Source organism: Camelus ferus, chromosome X (genome assembly GCF_009834535.1).
Source record: "Camelus ferus isolate YT-003-E chromosome X, BCGSAC_Cfer_1.0, whole genome shotgun sequence".
In the NCBI taxonomy this organism is placed as follows: Eukaryota; Metazoa; Chordata; class Mammalia; order Artiodactyla; family Camelidae; genus Camelus; species Camelus ferus.
The window spans coordinates 100,261,942-100,287,379 of NC_045732.1; the positions used below are offsets into that span (position 1 = coordinate 100,261,942).

General features: G+C 34.6%; 1 protein-coding gene across 5 annotated transcripts in view; it reads right to left on the reverse strand.

Annotated features, from left to right (window-relative positions):
• Positions 1–25,438, reverse strand: part of LOC102514204 (gamma-taxilin) — a 43,785-nt gene that overhangs the window by 9,562 nt on the left and 8,785 nt on the right. For 4 of the 5 annotated variants that reach the window (XM_032475356.1, XM_032475360.1, XM_032475359.1 and 1 more), the window contains exons 3-5: positions 3,971–4,141; positions 2,728–2,922; positions 240–359 (exon numbers count right to left, since the gene is read on the reverse strand). In XM_032475356.1, coding sequence (XP_032331247.1) covers positions 240–359; positions 2,728–2,922; positions 3,971–4,141 — 486 coding nt within the window. The remainder of the gene's footprint in view (positions 1–239; positions 360–2,727; positions 2,923–3,970; positions 4,142–25,438) is intronic. The other variant, XM_032475357.1, reaches the window with a different exon arrangement.

The following is a 25,438-nucleotide window of genomic DNA, read 5'->3' on the forward strand; positions in this document are numbered from 1 at the left end:
AAGATAGCACTCTACACAAGGAAAAATCAAACATGTGTAGGTGTACACTTGGTCTAATAATTCTGGTATATTTTTCATACAAAAAAATCACATGTATTCTGACTTTCTCAAGCTACAAAGTTAAAAAAATAAAAAATTGCAGGCCCCAAGATCCATGTAAAAATGTTCAATGAGTTTAAATTTTAAATGGCTTTGGTTATAATTCTGTCAATATAATTTTTTTAAGAAATAGAACTTACAGACTTTCTTTCCCTTTGATGCTTTTCATCAGCTTCCTTTATGAGCTGTGTTGTCTGCTGAAGCTTGGCATCCACAAGCTGTTGCTGCAGTTCCTTATGCTTGAACACTTTATCAATATGCTACAGAGAAAAGAGAACTTTTACTATCACTTAATGAAAAGCGGTATGCATTGGTGAGGAGACTTAACACAAGTTACAGTCACTTATGACCCTCTTGTTCCTGCCAATACTATAATAGCTAATAACACTGGGTCTTTCTGTGCAGAAGCATCTATTTATATCACCTTGCAAACCATCCTACACTGGCAGGAATGATCCCCTCTGGTCACTTCCCCATGCACATGTCCTTGTTGGAAGTGGATCAACAGCTTTGTATTTCTATTTCTGCTCTATATTGAAAAGTGGGTTCAAACTACCAGAAAAAGTTTAATAAGGAGATCAAACTATTAAACCCATCATACACAGAATTCTTGGGCATTTTTTCTCCTCATTAAACTTTTCCAAATTTCATAGTAAACATAGTAGCATGGTACAGTGGTAGGAACGGCCTGAGGTCAAATCCTGGCTCAGTGGAGGATCCTGTCAAATTCAACTGGTGAATCTCAGTTTTCTCATGTAAAAAGACTGATAACCATATTTGCCTTGCAGAGTTATTGTAAAAATCAGTGCAATGGTTAAGCTACATAAAGGGCCTGATGCCTGGCATATTATTAGACACTTGGTAAGAGAAGGTATTGTTATTATGTCCAAGCAAAATTGTGTAGTGGTATTTATGTACAATAACGTCATCAGAATATCATTCTCAGATAGAGAAATAGTAACTTTTCTACAATATACCATGTCATATAAAGAATCGCTGCTTGATAACACATACTTAACTAATTTTTGAGTGTATCAGATCTGTTTGATTGCAAATAGCTTTATTATTAAATTATATCCAGACCCAAAGGAAGAAAAAATCTGTAATATCTGAAACAAACAAGACTTACAAGTAATATGCCTTGAACACTTTCCAAATTTGCTACATTAATAGCCAGGTAGATTCTCATTCTTAAGAAGAATTTTAAAGACTCCTTTTAAGAAAGTGAGGACTGTTCAAAAATAAATACAAGAAAAAGAAAATTCACTGCATAGGCCTAAAAACTGTCTCTACAAAAAATACAAAGCAAGGAGGAAAAAAAAAAAAGAGGGAAACCTATATATTGTAAACACGTGAGAAATAACAACCAATGAAATGTATAAACCTTGTTTGTATCCAATTCAAACAATTTTAAAAGGTGGGGGAAAGAGAAATGTGAACGGTGTTACGGTATTTGATTAAAGCAGTTAAATTTTTCAGTATGAAATGGTTTTGTGGTTCTGCTTCGAAAAAGAGCCTTGGAATTTCAAGACACGCATTCAAATAACTGAGAGAAATAATACAACAGGTTAGATTAGCTTGAAAGTAGGTAAAACAAGAGTTGCTGCACACAAAAATGAGTAACTGCTGAAGCTATGTATTCTACTTTTAATTTCAAACTATGGAAGTTAGAAAACTGTTAAAAGATAGAAGGGAAGCACTTTGAAAAATTACTCAAAATCTTAAAAATGTTTTCAAATACTGTATGTAAAATTATAAATTGAAATGATCCGAAATTGAAATGGAAAACTGGATAAATGCCACAACTTTTTTTTTTGGTCATAAAATATATATAAAGTTTACCACTTTAATAATTTTAATTGGACACGGTAATTTTTCCCTAGCAATTTTATTTTGTCTATATAAGGGTTCAAAACACATGAAAGAACAACATCTACTAGATTAAAGCATATCAAAGGCAGTGCATACACCCTTTGGGGAACACAAAGCCTCTTATCCTGCATGTTTGACCCCTGAAAAGAAGGAAACTTAAATGAGCAGGTTATTACCAATTTCTTTTAATCTAGATATCGCTCAACCTCCAGACTGGCTTGTAACTTTATTGCAATGACTAAGTGCTGCAACCATGGATCATTCCTGTAAACTTTTTACTTCACTGGGTACTCAGCACCAAGAGGATTGGGTGAAGGGTTAGAAGAATGTTCCTTTCCCCCTTTAAATATACTACAGTAGGGGTAAAGCAATAGTCTTGTTCACTGTAGAGACTGTCATAGAATTCTGAGGTATTAGTTGTGTGGGTGCCAAATATTTATTTATTGTTAGGTAAGGTATGGGGAAAAGCAATCTGTATGCTAAAATCACATTTTCCCAGTATCACATGGTAAACATGTAGTACTTAACATGTCTCCTAGAAGTTACCTCACATAAGCAAATCCAATGACTCCTGGGACATCACATGATGATCCCAATTAGTCCTTTACTTCATATGGTGCCTAATCAATACCTGACTTCCACTATCCATATGCAGAGATTCTAAAATGTTGTCCTGTGAGAATAGTTTTAAAGGTGTATGAAGCCGCAAGAAGTTTTTAATAATACCAAGATGTCAATCACAGAAAATGCTTTTACCTCCTCCCTCAGTGCATACTGTTCAATAAGTTTCTTCAGTTTTTCTCCCAGTTCAAAGTTTTCCTGGCGGAGCTTGGTGTTGTATACATCATGTTGTTCTAGCTGTGTCTGGATCTCATCCAAAGTAAACTGGAAATGCGCAGTTGCTTCTTTATGTGTTTCTTCTTCTTGTCTTGCCTGCTGCATATTTTCTTCCTTATTATCCAAAATAATTTTTGTTAGTTGTGTAAATCTAAAGCTAAAGATGGTCAAAAAAAAAAAAAAAAGATGTTGCTGGTGTGTGGGTTCAATTAATGCTGCACAAAATGTTGCTTCTGAACTACAATTTGTTCTCCTTTCTGGTCTATGACCAGAAAATTCTCACTGAAAATCAAGCAGGTTTTCCAAAGTAAACAGGTTAATCAGAGAGACACAAAGTGCCCTGTTATACAGTATTATCCATATGACCATCTAGATATTCACTGCACTAAAGTATAATGACCCTCTCCATGTAGCGTCTTCCAAATTATTTTCCCAAATATCCTTTTTACTGGTTAGGCAGTGAATCTTCCTACATTAGCTTGAAGACATATATTCCATCCAGCAGCTTGCTTTCTGAGTCAGAACTTCGACTGCCTAGAGTGTCAAGACAAATGGAATCTTTATTTTAAAAAGCTTACTTTCCACTCTTCCTAGGATACAAATGCCAAAAGACCTTTAACATGAACAATTAATAGTGCTGTCAAAATGTTTACGTTATAACAAAAAAATCTATTGTATTATAGGTAAATGCAAGGTTTCAAATACAAAGCGGGGGGGACCATCACATTAGATGAGGATTTATTTCATGAGTTATCCTATATTCTAGATCCCTGGGAGTGACACATAGGAGTAATCAGAGATCAATCACATTCAATCAATATTATACTCCAACTGTACCTCCTTATCTATTGCTAAAGGCAGACATGTTCTGATTATAGGAGGTAAATTCTTTCCAGAGTCTACTCTTTCTTCTTCCTCTGCTGATATAAATTTGAATCCTCTTCCATCTTCCTTTAAAATTGGCTCAGGTACAAATAATATTCTAAATTACTTAGTGACTGAACAGCTGAAGACATACAGGGTGAACTATTCAACAACCAACAGCCATTACTGCAAAGTACCACTAAAGCAAATGAAGCAAGCATTTACTTCAAATAGATACACAGTGATTATAAAATCAGTCTAAGTATATCCTGGAAAACAGAAAAATGAACGAGCTAACCTTTAACGTCTTATTGTGATGCTGAAGTTCCCTGCAAAGAGACTCTAGTTTGCTTCTTGCCAAGACAGCCTTGCTGTGTTCACTCTGCAAGTGAACTTTCTCTTTCACAATCTGGGCTTGCTTCTTCTGCAGAATTTTCACTTGCTTCTGAAAGTTCCTGCTCTCTTCCAGCTAAAATTAATAAGCACTTTATATTTAGGAAGTACAGTAAGAACCTTTAAATTACAGCTGGAAGAACAGCAATTACAGTCATAGAATCTTTTCTACTATTCTTTTATTACAGTTGTGATAGGTAAGTATGCAAATAATTTAATGCAGGAAGACAACGAATTTCAATGTCTATTATTTTATTAAAAATAAAAATATATCTTTTAGAAACACTTTTTATGAATCAATACCACCTAGTTTTACTTTTCTACAAGAGCATGTGAAAGCTACTGTCTTGAAATAAATCAGCAGCACTGAGGGGTCTTTGTGAATGAAAAGGGGGCAATTTTAGAGTTAGAGCAAATTCTTTTATTTTATGCTAACCCATAAAATGACAACCTTGCTGACATTTCAATAAAGTTTTCATGAGACTGAAATGTCCCCACATCAAATACTTCAAGTGCATACGTGACATACCCAAAAAGCCTATCAAGCCTCTTTTTAGGCAAATATTAACATCTGTTAAAAACATCTTCATTAAAGTTCCTGCAAGAAAATATAATCTTGCTTTTGTATCTTAGTATGGACCATAAGGACAGCACACTTAAACTACCTAAAGGTTAGGAACAAATTATCTGTAACTGAATCTCTTTCTTCTCCACTCCAAAATTCTCATATACCAGAGGATAAGTGAAAATACTATTGTGCCTATTTTAATTATACTGTTCAATGGTAACAGTAATTTAAAAAATAGTAGTACTGCAGCTCAGAAAACTGTACTATTGCACTAATGGAGATACATTATACTCAACCAGCTAGGTACTAGACACTGAGATAATCAACATTAATGATTTAAAAAAAACTGAACAAGGGAGTCTAGAACATGGGCATAAATGTAAAGTGGAGACATTGATAAACTGTTGGCTTCTTTGCTCTCTAAGAGATAAAAGGTGGACAGAGAGGTAGAGAGAAGTTGAAGGTTAATATTTTTAAAAAGAAGGTATCTAATAATGTGGCATTTTTATATTAGTATAGTGACTGTGGAGAGAGAGGTATTAAAATGGCTATACAGCAATCAAGACGCCACTGCATTTTCATCTGCCTATGTATATTTTTGGATACCCACAGTTGGGATTACACTAGGTAAGTGAAATGAATAAACAAAAGGGATAAGGAGTATTTCCAAATAAAGTAATTGTGATGTAATGAAATCTAAGGGAAAAATAGACATAAAGACAGAAGGCGGTATGGGCAAAAAGAAAGTAGAAAGTGAATATAGAGGTGGCTGTAGCAGTAATAGAAAACAAATGCATTGGGACCCCTTCAACAAGTGTGCTGGACCAATAGCAGTTATTGTCTAAATGGAATACTTGTACTTGTGACTTATGGTCCTCTAGTACATTAGATGACCAGAGCAGAGGGTGGCCAGAAGGGCACAGTATTACAGTACTAAGGGAACAAGAAACTGAAGTGATGTGCAGGAAGATGGCCCAATAGACAGTCAGGAATCTGTCTCCACACCTAGACAAAAACTGCACTGACAGAAACTACTATTAATTACTTTAGAACTCTGAAGTCCAAATACTTGTAACTCCAGAGAACTGCTTGATTACTAAATTGTAATTAGCTTTGGTTTACTCAAGTCAGTAGCTCTGTAGCAACTAATTATTCCACTCTATAGCCCCAAGGCAGGTAGTTATACATATTAACGTAGCTGGAGTGGCTTACATGAACCAAGGTAGGCAGTAAGAAGTCATTCCTCCAATACCAGAAATCCGTGTTCTGACTGTGGATTTATAAACTCATCTCATCATAAAGATGCAGACACAGAGTTGGGCCACCACTAATACAATTACCTCCACATGAAGAGGAATGTAGAGGATTTAAGAAAACAGGGTCAATTTTTTGGGAAGCCACACATTTAAGCACTAGAACATTCCAAACCAACTCCGTCCAAGCACATTTATAAAGTCACTGCACTAGCCCAGGAACAAAGATGACCTTAGGTTTACATCTCAGGCTGATCTCCAACAAAGAGACTCTACAACAATAACAAAACAAAAGAAAGCCAACAAACCTTGGTAAAGGGATAGAATCTAAAATACATAGTTATCACACTGTAAGATTCAAGTGCCCAGTTTTCAACAACAAAAAATCATACAGCATGTGAAAATTTTAAAAAGTATGACCCATTCAAAGGGAAAAGATAATCAACCAAATTATTTCACAGGAAGAGCAGATGGCAGAATGATCAAAAACTTTAAAATACCTCTATTTAAAGTGCCTGTAGAGTTAAAGTGAGACGAACAAAGTCAGGAAAACACTGTATAAGTAAAATGAAAAATCAATAAAGAGGTAGAAACCATAAAAAGGAACCAAAAGAAAAAAATCAGTAGTTGGAAAGTACAATAATTCAAATGAGAAATCCACTAGAGGGATTCAAAATCCAACAAGCTGGCAAGAAGAATCAGTGAACCTGTAGTACAATGGAAATTACTGATTCAAGGGAAAGAGAAATAAAGATTGAGAAACAATCTAGGTGCTAAGGGGCCTGTTGGACACCACTGACTAGACCAACACATGCACTGTGGAAGACGAAGAACATAAGAAAGAAAAAGGAAGGGTCAAGATGGAGAAGTAGAAGGAATCTGGTAGCTCACTCTCTCCCACAAATACACCAAGACTGACTTCCATGACCCACCCTTCCAATCAGGACACCTGCTGAACTTTGACAGAACATCGCCTTCTTCAAAAGACAAAATATGCCACCAATCTGGTAGGAGAAAAGGAAAGATTGAAGAAAAAGCAAAATAGTGTGGGACCACTCACGCATTGAGGGACCCGCAAAGAAGGAATACAGCTTGATTGCTGGGTCTCTCCCTCTCCAGCGGAGAGATCAGTGGGATGGAGGGGGAACCACCGAGGCTCAGATCTGTAGAGAATAGCCACTGAATGTCAGACCTAAAAAAAATGGGCACAAAGAGCCTCCATGTCCTCCAGCCCTAGAGGCAAACTGGCAGGTGTGGGATGGGACAGGCTGCTCGAGCTGGGTGGAGAACTCAGGCTGGCTGTACAGAGGTAAACTCAGGGAACTGCAGTGTGCTGTGTGCCATTGCTGGGACGATATACAGATCAGAACAGCCTGGGTCCCCCATAAAATTAAGAAAAAAAAAAAAAAAGAACACTGATAGTATGTGCTGAGGGCAGGGGTGCCAAGCCCTTGTCCCTGAAGACCCAGGGCACCGTTATTGGCGTGTACTCATGAGAAGACAGGTAGGGCTCAGCAACAGACACTATTTTCCTGCAGAGGTGGGGTCGAAACCCGTGTCCATGTCTATAGGGGCTCTCCAACCTCATAGGCAGGACTGAGATTTGTTTACAGCCCCACATAGATAGGATTGTTCTGCCCCAGTGTCTCTGTGAATTTGTACCACTAAGACAATCGAGCAGAATTCTGGCATAGAACAGGGGCAAGTGCAGGTTGGCTATTTTCTCCAGGCCTGCCTACAGAGAGTGGATCCAAGGCAGAGCAGGGAGCTGCATGGAGCAGGGGAGCTATCAGCCTGCCTACTGTGCACGAGCGCAGCACCCAACCACACCCAACCGACCAACAATGGGACCAGCACAGACCAGGGGTGCGGCCTGAGGACCTCTGGAACCAGAGAGCTGAGTTCATGCAGCAGGGCAAAGGCAGGGGCAGTGAAAATCACAAAACAAAAAGGAGGCTCCATTCAACAGTCAGGAGAGGCTCTGACTACCAGGCCAGACACAACCCAAACCAACAGGGTAACAGGAAAAGACACAGGGGGAATAATTCACAATCAGCCACACTGGAGAAGGACCTCTCTACAATATTATGAAGAATGCATATTCTCCAAGGGAAAACATCCACTTTTCTTTTCTGTTTGATATTCCTTTACTTTTTAATTTTTACTTTTTAAAAATTCCTTACGTTTCTATTTTTAATCCCTTTCCAATTTTTCCTTTAAAATATTTCTAATGTTATTATTCTTGAATTTGTTTTAATTACATTTTTATTTTTTTTGTTTTAGTCTTTTGTTGATTATACTCATTCAATTTTTTTTTCCTTCTTTCAAGGTTTTTTAAATAGCTGATTTTTTTTTTTTTTTGATTTGTTCTTCTGTTATTGATTATACTCTGTTTTCAAACCTTTTGGGCTGCTTTTAATTACATTTTTTTTTTTTTAGATTTACTTCCACATCTGCTTTAGTAAGTAGATAAATAAACCCCTTAAGGACCACATTAGATAACTGATACTCCATAAGCCATCATGCCAGGGAGATATAAGTAAAATGCAGAAGCAGAGGAACCACTCCCAATTAAAAGAACAAGAGAAATCCCATGAAAAATCATCAATGAAACAGACATTGATGGTCTACTATATCATGATTTCAATAAAGGAGTGATCAAAGTACTGAAGGAACTGAAAGAGATTGTGTTTAGAAACAGAAAATACATCAAAAAGAAAATTGAACTATAAAGAGGAGCTAATTAAAACTAGAAAACTTATTTGCTGAGATGAGAGCTGATCTAAAGGTTGTACAAAGCAGCTAGATACTATGCAGAGGAATGAGTAAGTGACATAGAAGACAGGACAATAGAATCACCCAGTCAAGCAGCTGCGAGAAAAACAAATAAAAACCAATGAAAACAATATAAGGGACCTATTGGATAATATAAAGTGTGCCAATCTATGCATAATAGGGGTCCCAGGAGAAGAAAGAGCAAAGGGGATTGAAAAGGTATTTGAAGGAATCATGACTGAAAACTTCTGAAACCTAAAGAAGGAATCAGATATCTAAGCACAGGAAGGACAGAGGGTCCCAAACAAGTAGAATCCAAACAGGCTCACACCAAGACATATGGTAATCAAGATGGCCAGGGTCAAGGATAAAGAAATTATTCTAAAGGCAGCAATATAAAAAGTTAGTTACAAGGGGATCTCCATAAGGCTTTCAGCTGATTTCTCTACACAAACAATATAGTCCAAAAGGGAGTGGCAAGATATATTCAAAGTCCTGAATGAAAAAAAGATGCAATCTAGAACACTTTATCCAGCAAGGTTATCCTTTAGAATAGAAAGAGAGATAATGAACTTTACAGACAAATAAAAACTAAAAAATTTAGCACCACAAAACCCTGTGATAAAAGAAATATTAAAAGGTATACTCTAAATAAAAAAAGAAGCAGGATGCTACAGGAAGGAGAAAACAGTAATTGGAAAGGTGAAAACTACCATAAATTACAACACAATAAACATGAAATTGTAAAAGAAGACACCTAAATCATTAAGGGTTGGAGATGGGAGCAAGAAAATATACAGTGTTTTCCTTTTTCAAATTTTTTATTCTTGGTAGGATGGGTCTGAGCTTATATTACTATCTATTTAATACAAACAGTTATAGTATGGTTAAATGTACATACAAAAAAGGGTAACCACAAGACAAAACTTACAAGGGTCACAAAAATTTAAAAAAAAAAAAAAATCCAAGATAACACAAAAGAAAACTATCAAACCACAAACGGAAAAAGAAACAAAGAGGAAATACCAACTCAACTGGTATACTAAGTTCAAAATGGCAATAAACACACATCTATCATTAATTACTGTAAATGTCAATGGACTACATGCTCCAATCAAAAGACACAGAGTGGCAGACTGGAAAATAAAACAAGAACCTTCAATATTTTGCATACAACAGACCCACACTGGGGAGAACACAAAGACTGAGAGGGAGAGGATGGAAAAAGATATTTCACACAAATGGAAATGACAAGAAAGCAGGCATAGCAATACTGATTTTGGGCAAAATAGATTTTATAACAAAGGCCATAAAAAAAGATAAAGAAGGACATTTTATAATGATTAAAGGGTTGATACAAAATTAGGATATTATACTCATGAATATATATGTACCCAATACAGGAGCACCTAAATACATAAAGCAAATATTAACAGATATAAAGGGAGAAACTAATGGGAATACAATCATTGTTGAAGACTTTAACACCCCATTAACATTACTAGATAGACCTTTCAGACAGAAAATAAATAAGGCAACAAAGAAATTAAGTGCAGTAGAGCAACTAGACTTGGCTGATATTTTCAGAAAATTACATCCCCCAAAATAGAGTATACATTATTTTCAAGTGCACAGGGAGTATTTTCTAGGATAGATCAAGTACTCAGGCACAAAAGAAACCTTAACAAATTTAAGAATATAGAAATTATTTCAAGCATCTTTCATGACCACAATGCCATGAAACTAGAAATCAACTACAGAAAAACAAAGGAGAAAAAAAATGAAAGAATGGAGATTAAACAATATGTTACTTAAAAAACCAATGGGTCAATGATGATATCAAAGTTGAAATTAAAAAATACTTTGAGACAAATGACAATTAAAAACACAACTACACAAAATCTGTGGGACTCAGCAAAGGCAGTGCTAAGAGGGAAGTTTAATAGTGATAAAAGCCTTCCTCAGAAAAGAACAATCTCAAATAAACAATCTAACCTACCAGCTAAAAGAATTAGTAAAAGAAGAGAAAAAAAACCCAAAAAACAAAAGTCAGCAGAAGGAAGGAAACAATAAATATCAGGGAGGAAGTAAACAAAATAGAGATTAAAAAAACATAGAAAAAAATAATCAGAGAGCTACTTTATTGAAAGGCTATTTAAACAAAATTAACAAACCTCTGGCCAAACTCATGAAGAAGAGAAAAGAGAAAGCACAAATAAGCAAAATAAGAAATGATAATGGAGAAATTACAACAAATACAACAGAAATACAAAATATCATATAAGAATACTATGAACAACTATATGGAAAGAAGATGGATAACCTAGAAGGAATGGACATGTTGTGGAAACATACATTCCAACAAGACTGAATCAAGAATAAACTGACCACCTGAACAAACCGATCACTAGAAATGAAATTGAATTAGTAATTAAAAAACCTCCTTACAAACCAGAGTCCAGGACCTACAGCTTCACTGGGGAATTCTACCAAGCACACAAAGAACTCATACCAGTTCTTCTCAAATTCTTCCAGAAGATGGAAAAGGAGGGAATACTCCCAAACTCATTCTGTGAAGCCACAATCACCCTGATATCAAAACCAGGCAAAGACACTACCAAAAAAAAGAAAATTACAAATGAATATCACTGATGCACATAAATGCAAAATCTTCAACAAAATATTCGCAAACAAAATCCAACAGCACATAAAAAAGATCATACACCAAGGTCAAGTTGGGTTCATCCCAGGAACACAAGATTGGTTCGAATACGTAAATCAATCAATGTAATACATCACATCAACAAGAAAAAGGACAAAAACCACATGATCACCTCAATAGATGCAGAAAAAGCATTTGATAAAATTCAACACCCAATTATGATAAAAATTCTCACCAAAGTGTGTATAAAGGGAACATATCTCAACATAATAAAAGCTATTTATGACAAACCTACAGCCAGCATAGTACTCAACAGTGAAACACTCAAAAGCTTCCCACTAAAATCCGAAACAAGACAAGCCTGCATGAATCACAACTCCTATTCAACACAGTCTTGGAAGTGCTGGCCACAGCAGTCATGCAAGAGAGAGAAATAAAAGGGGTCCACATTGGAAAAGAAGAAGCAAAAGTGTCACTATATGCAGAAGGCACGATACTATATATAGAAAACCCTAAAAGGTCCACAAAAAAACTACTTGAACTAATCAAAGAATTCAGCAAGGTAGCAGGTTACAAGATTAAAAATCAGTTCAAAAATCAGTTGCATCTCTTTACACTAATGATGAATCAATAGAAAGAGAAATAAAGAAGCAATCCCTTTTTAAAAAGGCCCCAAAAATTAAATTCCTAGGAATAAATCTAACCAAGGAAGTGAAAGACATACACGGAGAACTAAAAAACACTGATGAAGGAAATTTTAAACGATGTAAAAAAAATGGAAAGATATGCCATGCTCCTGGATTGGAAGTATCAATATTGTTAAAATGATCATACTATTCAAGGCAATCTGCATACTTAATGCAATCCCTATCAAATTACCCGGGACATATTTCACAGAACTAGAACAAATCATAATAAAATTTATATGGAATCACAACAGACCTAGAATTGCCACAGCATTACTGAAGATAAAGAAAGAAACTGGAGGAATGATTCTTCCAGACTTCAGACAATACTACAGAGCTACAGTAATCAAGACAGCATGGTATTGGTACAAAAGCAGACATATGGACCAATGGAACAGAATAGAGAGCCCAGAAATGAACCCACAAACTTTTGGTCAACTAATCTTCAACAAAGGAGGCAAGAACATACAATGGAATAAAGACAGTCTCTTCAGCAAATGGTGTTGGGAAAACTGGACAACAGCATGTAAATCAATGAAGCTAGAACACTCCCTTACACCACACACAAAAATAAACTCAAAATGGATCAAAGACTTAAACATAAGACAAGATTAAGATAAACCTCCTAGAAGAAAACATCAGCAAAACATTATCTGACATACATCTCAAAAATGTTCTCCTAGGGCGGTCTACCCAAGAAATAGAAATAAAAGCAGAAGAAACAAATGGAACCTAACTAAACTTACAAGCTTCTGCATAGCAAAGGAAACCATAAGTAAAACAGAATGACAACCTATGGAATTGGAGAAAGTTTTTGCAAAACATGAAACTGACAAAGGCTTGATCTCCAGAATATATAAGCAGCTCATACAACTTAATAAGAAAAAAACAAACAAACCAATCCAAAAAGGGTCAGAAGACCTAAGCAAGCAATTCTCCAAGAGGACATATAAATGATCAATTGGCACATGAAAAAAAAGCTCAATATCACTAATTATCAGAGAAATGCAAATCAAAACTACAATGAGGTATCACCTCACACCAGTCAGAATGGCCATCATTCAAAAATCCACAAATGACAAACGCTGGAGAAGCTGTGGAGAAAAGGGAACCCTCCTACACTGCTGGTGGGAATGCAGTTTGGTGCAGCCACTGTGGAAAACAGTATGGAGATTCCTCAAAAGACTAGGAATAGACTTACCATATGACCCAGGAATCCCACTCCTGGGCATATAACCAGAAGGAACCCTACTTCAAAATGACATCTGCACACCAATGTTAATAGCAGCACTATTTACAATAGCCAAGACATTGAAACAGCCCAAATGTCCATCAACAGATGACTGGATAAAGAAGATGTGGTATATTTATACAATGGAATACTACTCAGCCATAAAAACCGACAACATAATGCCATTTGCACCAACATGGATGCTCCTGGAGAATGTCATTCTAAGTGAAGTAAGCCAGAAAGAGAAAGAAAAATACCATATGAGTTCACTCATATGTGGAATCTTAAAAACAAACAAACAAACAAAAACAAACATAAAACAAAAACAGACTTATAGACATAGAACACAAAATCGTGGTTGCCAAGGGGGAAGAGGGTGGGAAGGGACAGATTTGGGGTTTGAAATTTGTAGATACTGACAGGCAAATGTAGAATAGATAAACAATATTATACTGTATAGCACAGGGAAATAGATACAAGATCTTGTGGTAGCTCAAAGCGAAAAAGAATGAGACAATGAATACATGTATGTTCATGTATAACTGAAGAATTCTGCTCCACACTGGAAATTGACACAAAATTGTAAACTGACTATAACTCAACTAAAAAAAAGTTTTAAAAATTATTAATTATAAGACCCAACTATGCACTGCCCACAAGAAAGCGACTTCATCTTTAAGGACACAGAGACTGGAAATGAAGGAATGGAAAAAGATATTCCATGAAAATGGAAGCCAAAAGGAAACTGGACAGTTGTACTTATATATGGCAAAACAGTCTTTAAAGCCAGCTGTAATAAGTGACAAGAGGGTTATTACATCATGATTAGTGGGTAATCCAATAAGAAAATATAGTATATATAATATTTATGTACCCAATCTAGAAGCTCCTAAATACAAAAAGCAAGGTTTGAGACCTAAAGGGGTAAATAGACAGGAACACAATAGCAGCAGGGAGCTTTAAAGCTTTAATAGCCACTTTCATCAATGGACAAAACATCCAGACAGAAAATCAATAAGGAAATATCAGACTTAAACAAAACAGAAAATGAAAAAGTCTTAACATATTTATATTAAACTTCCCAAACAAAAACAGCAGAATACACATTCTCCAAGTGCACTTGGAGACAACTCCAGGTGAGATCATATGATAAGCCATAAAACAAGTCTTAAAAAATTTAAGAAGACTGATACCATATAAAACATTTTTACAAACAAGATCTTATAAAGCTGGAAATCAGTTGTAAGAACAAACTAGAAAATCCTCCAATGTGTGGAGTATGGACAACACATAATGAACACCCAAAGGGTCAATGAAGATATCAAAAAGTATCTCAAGATAAATGAAAATGGAAAAACAGCATTCCAAAACATATGCTTAAGTATTTCTAGGACAGATATTCACAGTAATAAATGCCCATATCCAAGAAAGAAAAAAATATCCACTGAACAAGCTAACTTTATACCTCAAGGATCTAGGAAAAAATAAAGCCAAAAGTTAGGAAAGGGAAAGAAATAACAAAGATCAGGGTAGAACTAAGAAACAGAGACCAAAACAACAACAACAAAAAAACCCCCAAAAATTCATAAAAGTACGACCTGTTTTTTTTTCTTAAAAAATAAAGCAAAATTGACAAACCTCTAGCTTAACTCACCAAGAAGGAAAAAAACACAACTCAATGTAAAAGAAAATTGGAAATAAAAGAGCAAACATTACAAGTAACATCACATAAATGCAAAAAATAAGGGATAACTGTGATAAATTATACACCAATATTGGACAATCCAGAATAAGTGGATAAATTCACAGGAACATTCAACCTAAAATGGATTCATAAAGAAATCAGAAAACATTAATAGGCCAATTACAAGTAAGGAGATTGAAGTAGAAATAAAAAAAAAACCTCACAACAAAAATCCAGAACAAAATTGCTTCACTGGTAAATTCTATGAAATATTTGAAGAATACTAATCCTTCTCAATCTCTACCGAAAACAGAACAGCAGGCACTTTCTAACTTTTTTCTTGAGGCCTGCATTACCTACTAAACAAGGACACTACAAGAAAAAAAATTACAGGCCAATATTTCTAATGAACATTAAAAATAGATAAAAACTCAATAAAATATTGGCAAATTGAACTCAATAATATTAAAAGAAACATATACAATGATCAAATGAAATTTATGCCAGAGATCCAAAGATGATTCAGTATCTGCAAGTCAATCATTGTGATGTATCACCTTAACAAAATGAAGAATAAAAATCATAGCATCATGTTCATAGACATGAAAAAAAATCTGACAAAAACCAACATCCAGTTACGATATATATAAAAGATCTCTCAACAAGTGTGTATACAGGGGACGTACTTCATTACAATAAAGACAAATATGACAAGCCCACAGCTAAAATGACTTTCAGTGGAGGAAAGTTTAAAGTTACTCCTTTAAGATCAGGAAAAGGACAAGGATGTCCACATTCACCACTTTCAATCAACATGGTATTGGAGTCACCGCCAGAGCAGTCAGACAGGAAAAAGAAATAAAGCCATTCAACAGTGGACAGAAGGTAGTAAAACTGTCACTATTTGTCAGTGATACATAATAAATTAAGTAAAGTTGTAGAATACAAAATTAATATACAAAAATCAGCTGTCTCTATATACACTAATAACAAACTAACAGACAAACTGAAAAAGCAATTCCATTTACAAGTTGATCAAAGAGGTAAAATATTGAGGAATAAATTTAACCAAGGAGATGAAGACCAGCACTTAAAACTACGAGACACAGGTAAAGAAAACTGAAGATCATTCAAAGAAATGAAAAGATAGCCCATGCTCTTGGATTGGAAGAACTAATTTTGTTTAAAATGTCCACACTGTGCAAAGCAATCTGTAGATTCAACGCAATCTCTGTCAAAATTTCAATGACATTTTTCACATAAATAGAACAAACAGTCCTAAAATATGCACAGAACAAGAAAAGACTCAGAATAACCAAAACAATCCTGGGAAAGAAGAACAAAGCTAAAGCCATGACACTTCCTGATTTCAGGTTATAATTACAAATTTATAGTAACCAGTACAGTATGGTACTGTCATAAAACCAGACACATAACTCAACAGAACAGAGTAGAGAGACCAGAAATAAACCTTCACAACTATGGTCAATTAATTTATGAAAAGGAAAGCAAAGTAAATGATAGCCTCTTTAATAAATGGTGTGACAACCCAGACAGCAACGTGCAAAAGAATGAAGGGGGACTCCTAGTTATACCATACACAAAAATTAGCTCAAAATGGATTAATGACTTAAATGTAAAACCTAAAGCCATCAAACTCCTAGAAGTTAAGCTCCCTGAATTCAGTCTTGGCGATGAATTTTGCATCTGACTTCAAAAGCAAAGACATCAAAAGCAAAAGTAAACAACTGGTACTAGATCAACTAAAAATTTCTGCACAGCAATGGTTAACTGTCAACAAAATTAAACTGGAACCTAATGAACAGAGAATACCCAAATTCAACAGCAAACAAACAACACAAAAACGAAGAAAAAAACCTAAAAGCAAAAAACCCCACAACAACAACAACAACAAAACTAACTCAGCTCAAAGATGTGAATAGACTTTTTCCCAAAAAACACATACAACTGAGCACCAAGTACAGGAAGACCTTCAAAGTCATTAATCTTCAGGGAAAAGGACACAAAAATCTACAATGAGATTATCACTTCACACTTGTTAGAATGGCTCTCATCAGAAAGACAAACAAGTGTTGGTGAGAATGTGGAGAAAAGGAAACCATCCTGCACTGATAGTGGGAATGTAAATTAATGCAGCCACTATAGAAAACAGTATACTGTTTCCTTAAAAAAATTTAAAACAAACTACCACAGGATCCATTTATTTTACTTGTCAATATTTTCCTTAAGGAAATGAAAATACTAACACAAAAAGATACCTGATTATGTTGGCATAACTGGATAGCCAAGGCATGGAAAAACCTACATGTCCAAGGATGGATCAATCAAGTTTTAATTGTCATACATATAAATATAAATGGATAAACACAGGGAGACAATGGCATATTTTTCAACTACAAAGATGGAAAAGAAGGCTGCCATTTGTGACAACATGAATAGAAGCTGAGGGCATTATGCAAAGTGATGTAAGTCAGAAAGAGAAAGACAAAATCTGTGTTATCTCACTCACATTTGTAGTCTTTAGAAACAACAACTCAGATACAGGTAACAGATTGATGGTTGCCACAAATGAGTCAGGAAGCCATGGGAGACCATGACTGGTGAAGATGGTAAAAGGTATAAACTTCCAGGTATGAAATAAACAACTGCATGATGACTATAGGTAATAACAGTGTACTGTTTATGGGATAGTCACAAAGGCAGTAGATCTTAAAAGTTCTTATCAAAGGAAAAAATACATGTATTTGTGTTGATAGATGCTAACCAGATTTATTGTGCATTAATATAAATACATATCTAATCATTATGTTGTACATCTCAATGAAAAATATAAACAAATAGATATACAAAAACACAATTCAACTATATACTGTCTGCAAGAGATTCATTTTATATCCAAAATACAAATAGGTTGAGTATAAGGAAGACAAAGACATTCCAAAATCAAAAGAGGGGTGGCGGTAGCTACACTAAACAGAATATTGTTAAGATGGCAGTAAGACCAAAAGTGATAGAATGGAATGGAATGGAATGGAATCTCTACCAAAACACCAATGATGTTTTTTGCAAAAATAGAAAAATTCATTCTAAAATCCTATGGAATCGCAAAGGATCCAGAATGGCCAAAAAATACTGAAAAAGAACAAATGTGAAAGTCTCACACTTGCTGATATTAAAACTTACAACAAAGTTATAGTAATCAAGATAATATGGTAGTGGCATAAAAGACAAAGAATGGAACAGAATAAATAACACAGAAATAAACTTAAATATGTGGTCAAATTATCACAAGGGGGGCATGGCCATTCAATGGGGAAAGGACCATCTCTCAACCAAAGATGCTGGGAAAACTGAATTGGCATATACAAAAAAGAATAGATTTTGACCCTTAACCTAACACCATATACAATGATTTTCAAAGGGGATCAATGACTTAAATGTAAGACCAGAAACTGTACTATAAAGCTACTTAGGAAAAAAGCTTTGTAACAACTAGACAGCAATTCCCAAATGCGACACCAAAAGCAAAAGCAACAAAATAAGAAACAAGCAGATTTGACTTTATCAATGTTTCATCAAAAGAATCAAATGAATAAAAAGCAACCTACAGAAGAGGAGGAAATATTTGTAAATCATATGAAATTAACATTTACAATATATAAACAGCTCCTAAAACTCAAAACCAAAAAAAAATTAAAAAATTTAAAAAAAGGGCAAATGACTTGAACAGACGTATGTCCAAGAAGACATACTCACGGCCAATAATCATCTCTAAAGATACACATCACAACTCATCTGGGGAATACAAACCAAATCACAGTAAGATGCCAAATCACAACCATTAGGGTGGTTACTACTAGGAAAAGAGAAAAGTTTTGGCAAGGAAGTGGAGAAATTTTGATCTTTGTGCATTTAAACAGAGCATTATCATATCATCCAGCAATTTCACCTCTGGGGATATACACAAAGGAATTAAAAATGAGTACTTGAACAGGTATTTGTATACTTATTTCACAGCAGCATTATTCAAAGCAGCCAAAAAGTATACAAAACCCAAATTTCTATCAAAGGATGAATTGATGTAAGCAAAATACAGTATATAAATATAAGCAATGTTATTCAGCTAGAAGTGACAAAATTCTGATACATGCTACAACATAGATGGATCTTAAAGACATTATGCTAAGTCAAATAAATGAAGCACAAGGGACAAATATTATATGATCCCACTTATGTGAAGTATCTACAGTAGACAGATTCATACAGAGAAGAAACAGAATGGTGCTTCATAGTGGCTGAGGGGGGCAGGTAGATTAAGGACTTACTGTTTATTAGGTATAGAGTTTCAGCATAGGATGATGAAAATTTCTAGACAAGGAGAACAGCCAATAGTAACACAAAAATGCAAATGTTTTTAATACCACAGAACCACATGCCTTAAGACAGTTAAAATAATAAATTTAATGTTATGGATATTTTACCACAATTAAAAAAGTTCCTATGGGAGAGGGATGAAAAAATACAGCAACTGTTGGCAACAGAGTTGAGAAACTGGAACTCTTGTACACTGCTGTAAGAATGTAAAAGAATGCAGCTGCTATGGCAATGACATCAGTTCCTTTAAAAGTTAAGTAGCAATTAGAAGCATTTTAAATGCCAATTTTAAGTTATGTATTTTTTACCACAATAGAAAAGAAACATGAGGCCAGGGCCAGAATTTCATACAGACTGTTTACACCAAGGAAGCATCAAGATTGAGAGCAGGAGTCTAGGGCACTGATCAATGTAAAAGACTTCAGTGTGGGAGAGATGACAAGGAAAATTGGTACATGGCAGCAACAGAAAGGGAAAATAGAGGAAAAGCTAGATTTATTGTAAAACTTCATTAAATATTAGGTTTCAAAAACGAAGACATAAAAACAGGAAGGGTCTAACTTGAGATATATATATGAGGGGGAAAAGATCAAAAGGCAGTAAGATCTTCAGGGGACAGCCAGCTTCCAGTAAATAAAAGCTGAAGTACTGATCATAGAAGGGGCTATGAGTTTTGGAAGTTGCAGTTCAGAAGGCCATAGCCTTTTTTTTTTTTTTTTTTTTTTTTTTTAATCTTTGTCTTAGCTTGGTGGAGGTGGCAGGCACGGCGAACTGCAGAGAAAGAACCACTTCATACAGTTTCCATCTCCCAAATCCTAATTCCCCTATTTCTAGGTACTATGTCTTTCATTTGTGGTCAGAAGGCAAGGTTCGTCCTGGTTTTCTTGTGGAATAACAAAGGGCTCGTCAGAACCTACAGATCTGCTATGGTTTAGAATACAAACTAGAAGACTACAGCCTAGAAATTTATTTCTTACAGACAACCTGTACCTGGCAGCTGTGGTTATGTAGAAGTTAACACTAAGTGCAGATAAGCCATTAGCTTTATCACTGAGATAGTCAGGAGGGATTCCAGTCAAATCTAGTAGGTACTCTGCAAAGTCTAAGCTCATCTTAGACACACGAGTAGTGTTTCCAAAAGGGAAGGTACCTTAAAGAAGGTTAGAGACCCTGCTATGTAAACATATGCCCCAGAGGAAGAGGCACTGATAAAACAGAGAGAGTATAAAATGTGGCAACTCAAAGAACCATTCTGTATTCTTTTTGTCTGATTATGGACAGAAGTATGTGGAGAGGACTGAGATTTTGAAACATTACTTTTGAGTAAAAGCAGTAAAATTATATTCATTTTGCTGTAGTTAAAAAAAAAAAATGTACAGCAACATCCCAAAGGGAAAGGAGGAAAGGACTTAGGTGATCAAAAGGTATAGAAACACAACTAGTGAATACATGAAACAATAGTAAACTTAAAGACTGCAATCAAAGATATTTTCCATTTAGTAACCATTATTTGCTGAGCATTTTCTCTATACTTTACTCATACTTTTGTTAAGTATTATTTCCTCAACTTAAAAAAATGTACAAACTGAGACTTAAGAGAATTGACTTGGTGAAGGTCATACAGGTATCTATAGTGACAGTACCAAGATGCAAAACTAAAGCATTTACTGTTAAGGTGTGCTAGCTCTATTGATTATATTTCTTTAAAGTTCACAACAGCAAAGATGTTAAGTCTTCCACTCACATATGCTACAGCAGCCTTTAAAGAGTCTCTTATTTCTGCTTGGTAATTCAATGCTTATATTTACTAGAGGTAGATTTTGAAGAATTAAAAACATTTAAGAAAAATACAAAATAAATTGAGTGAAAAAATAAAATATATAAGAAAAATTATTTTCAATTTGTATAAAATGCATATACCTAAATTGTACCTATATATACAAAAGACAAAAGAATTTTATAAAATCTTCTTTAAAAATAATTTCCCTCCAGATTTATATTTTGAACTTCAGGTACAGAGAACTGGATTAATCACAATTCTTGATTCAAGACATACTCATCCATACCAATTCAAGGCCTTAGTGAATTATTTACCACCAACACAAAAACCTGAGCATTAACTGCTTACCTCCTGCTTACTATCCCACTTCTTTCCCTGATTCAAGATAATTGTAACTCTGAATTCTATGTTCATCCTTTCTTTGCTTTTGTTTTTACATTATTTCTACTGTTTTTATTGTATCTTCTTTCCATTGCTTTGGTTTGTTTGCTTTACACGTTTAAAAAAGAGTAACATGCACTATGCTATCTTTGGAGGATTTTTAGTCACCCTAGACCATATTGCTAAAATTCACCTATATTGTTGCATTTGTTATACAGATTATCTTGAGCTCTGTGCGACCCCAGATTATCTTCCCAGATAACCTTGATCAACAACAACCACTTTACACATTCTCTTACAAACTTTTTTTTTATTGTTCCTAGTTTAATTTATTATCACAAGGGTATTAACCTTCTTGGATATTTGTCTCCTTTTGTAAACACACAAGAATTTCTGTAAGGTATAAACCTAGCGTCACTGCTGGGATTTCAAATGTTCAATTTTACATTACAGCAAGTTGTTCTCTATAGGAGCTGAGAGATTGATAATCCCAAGAACGATTTAGAGACCCATACTATCTTCAACACTATTACCAGAATTCTAAACTTCTACAATGAGAATGAGCATAAAATGGCACCTCATTGTGCTTTTGATTTGCATTCCTTAATCACTAACAGAGTCAAATACCTTTGTATATTTTTCCTTTTCAGTAAAATCTCTTGTTCTTTTCCTATTGGATGTTTTGCCTTTCTTTGTTAATCTGCAAATGTTATTCAGATATTCCTATTCCTGATGCTAATCCTGTGCAGGTTATCTGTTGGAAATATGTCCTTCCTGGTTTATAATCTGCCGTTTCATTTTCCCTCTCATTTGCAAGATGTCTACATGAGTCAGGATTAATTTTGATAAAGTCACAATCGGCCTTTTTTTTTTTTTTAACCTTAGAAGTGCTTTTGGTGTATCAAAGAATTCCCTGGTTCAAAGTTAAAAAATACACATGTACTTATTATTCTAGACAATTTAAAGCTTAATTTAGTTTTTCTTATTTTTTCTTAATTGAGGTATAACTGGTATTACATTAGTTGCAGGTATACAAAATAATGATCTAATAGTTCTATGTGTTGCAAAATGATCACAATGAGTCTAGTTAACATTCATCACCATATGCTGTTACAAAACATCCTTTTTTTAAATGTCATACTCTTTGCCATTTTAAAATATGAACTACAGCATTAATAACTATACTTATCAAGGAGTACATTACATCCCCATGATTTCTTTTATAACTGCAAGTTTGTACCTTTCCACAGCTGCCTACCTCCTACCCCCACCTCCAACAACCACCAATCTGTTCTCTGTATCTATAAGCTTGTGCTTGTTTTTGTTTTTACCCATATATCAGTGAGCTTATACATTTGTCTTTCTCTGTCTTATTTCACTTAGCATAAATCCCTCTATTTTCATCATGCTGTCTAGGCAAATGGCCAGATTTATTTACTTTTAGTGGTCAAAAATAATATTCTATTGTGTGCAAGCATGTGTATGCACACATGTGCACACTCCCCACATCTCCTTTATCCATACATCCATTAACGGACACTAAGGTTTTCTTGTATCTTGGCTAAATAATGCTGCAATGAACACTTAAGTTTTCAAATTAGTGATTTTATTTTCTTTGGATTAAAAACTCCAAAGAGAAACTGCTGGCTCATATGGTAAGCCTATTTTTAATTTTAGATATACTTCCATAATGTATTTACACTTCCACAGACAGTACAGAAGGGTTCGCATTTGTCCACGTCACCACCACAATTTGTTATCTCATGCCTTCTTAATAACCACACTAAGGTTGTGATTTGATATCTCATCATGGCTTTCATTGGTATTCCCCTAATAATTAGTGATTTTGATCAACTTTTCATATACTTGCCAGCGATCTTGTTTTTCCTGATTAAAAAAGAGAATCTGCTCAGATCTTCTATCAGTTTTTAATTATAATGTTTGGTTCTTGCTGTTAAGTTTTATGTATTTTATTTATATATATATTTATATTTTATCAATTTTATATATTTTGCACATTACCCCCTTATCAAGTATATGATTTGCAAATATTTTCTCCCACTTCGTAAGCTACATTTTCAATTTTTTCATGATATCCCTTGCTATGCAGAAACTGTTCAGTTGATGTAATTCTACTTATTTACTTTTGCTCGTTACTTTTGTTGTCTCTAAGACCTATGTCAAGGAGCTTACCACCTATGTTACCTTCTAGGAATTTTCAGGGCTTCCATTTGATGAATTCTTTAACCCACTTTGAGTTAGCTTTTGTGTGTGGTGTAAGACAGATGTTCCTTTTCAGTCATTTTGCATGAATTCTTTTCTGAATATCCCATTTCCCCAAGACAATTTATTGAAGAGATTCTCCTTTCCCCATTGTACAATTCTTGGCTTTTCTGTTGTGTATTAGTTAATTATGAGTGTACAAGTTTATTTCTGGGCTCTCTGATCAGTTTCATTGACCTATGTGTCTATTTTGATTATAATACCATACTGCACTGATTACTGTAGATTTGTAGCTTTGAAATCAAGACACAAAATGCCTCCAACTTGTTTGTCCTTTACAAGATTGCTTTTACTATTAAGGGTCTCTTGTGGTTCATAAAAAAATTAGGATTGTTTCTTCTTTTCTGTAAGTAAAATGCTATTGATATTTTCACAGGGGTTTTCATAAATTTGTAGATTGTTTTGGGCACATGGACATTTAAGCAATATTAATTCTCCCAATCCGCAAGCACAAAACCTCATTCCATTTATTTGTGTCTTCAATTTCTTTCATCAATATCGAATATTCGTCACTGTACAAACTGAAAGGAAGTGAAAGCTTCCTTGGTTAAGTTTGTTCTTAGGTGTTTAATTTTTTTTGACAGGGTTTGAAATGGGACTGTTTTCTTAACAGCTCTGACAGTTTACTAAGGTACAGAAACAAAAGCTCATTTTTGTAAACTGATTTTCTATCAAGCAAACCTTGCTGAATGTATTTGTTCTAAGAGTTTCTTGGTAGTCTTTAGAGATTTCTGTATAATTTAGTATCATGTCAGCTGACAACACTGATAGTGTTGTTTGTTCCTTTCCAATCTGTTTAAATTTTATTCCTTTTTCTAGCCTAATAGCTCTGGTTAGGACTTCCAATACTATGTTGAATAAAAGTAATGAGAATGGGTATCTTCATCTTGTTCCTATCTTGGAGGAAGAGCTTTCAGCACTTCACCATTGAGCATGTTACCTGTGGGATTGTCATATGTTGACTTATTTTATGTTGAGGTAAATCTCCTCTGTACCCACTTTGCTGAGAACTTTTATCATAAATGAACACTGAAGTTTGTCAGATGCTTTGTCTGCATCTATTGAAGTGATGCTGATTTTTATCCTTCATTTTGTTAATGAGATGTATCGCAATGATTAAAATTCAGAGACTGAATCATCCATGCAATCCTGATGTAAATCCCATTTGATCACAGCATATGATACTTTTAATGTATTGCTGGATTCAGCTGACTTACATTCTTTGAAGGAGTTTTTTTAACCTACCTTCACCATGAATATAGGCCTATTTCTTTTTCTTGAGATGTTTGGAAACAGGGCCTCATAAGGTAAGATAGGAAGCATTCATTCCCTCCTTTTCGACTTTCTTGAGAAAGTCAGGTATTAAACATTTGGATTTTTGGTAGAATTGACTAATGAAGTCAGTTGGTTCTAAACTTTTATTTTGGGGGAGGTGTTTGATTACTGATTCAGTGTCCTCACTTGTTTTTGGTATGTTCTTCACATTTGCTATTTCTTCATAATTCAGTTCTTCCATCTTGTATGGTTTAAGGAATTTATCCATTTCTCCTATGTAGTACAATTTGCTGGCATATAGTTATTCACAGTATTCTCTTTCCATCATCCTCCAATTTTCTGTGGTATCAACTGTAATATCTATTTCCTTTCTGATTTTATTCATTTCAGCCCTTTTTCT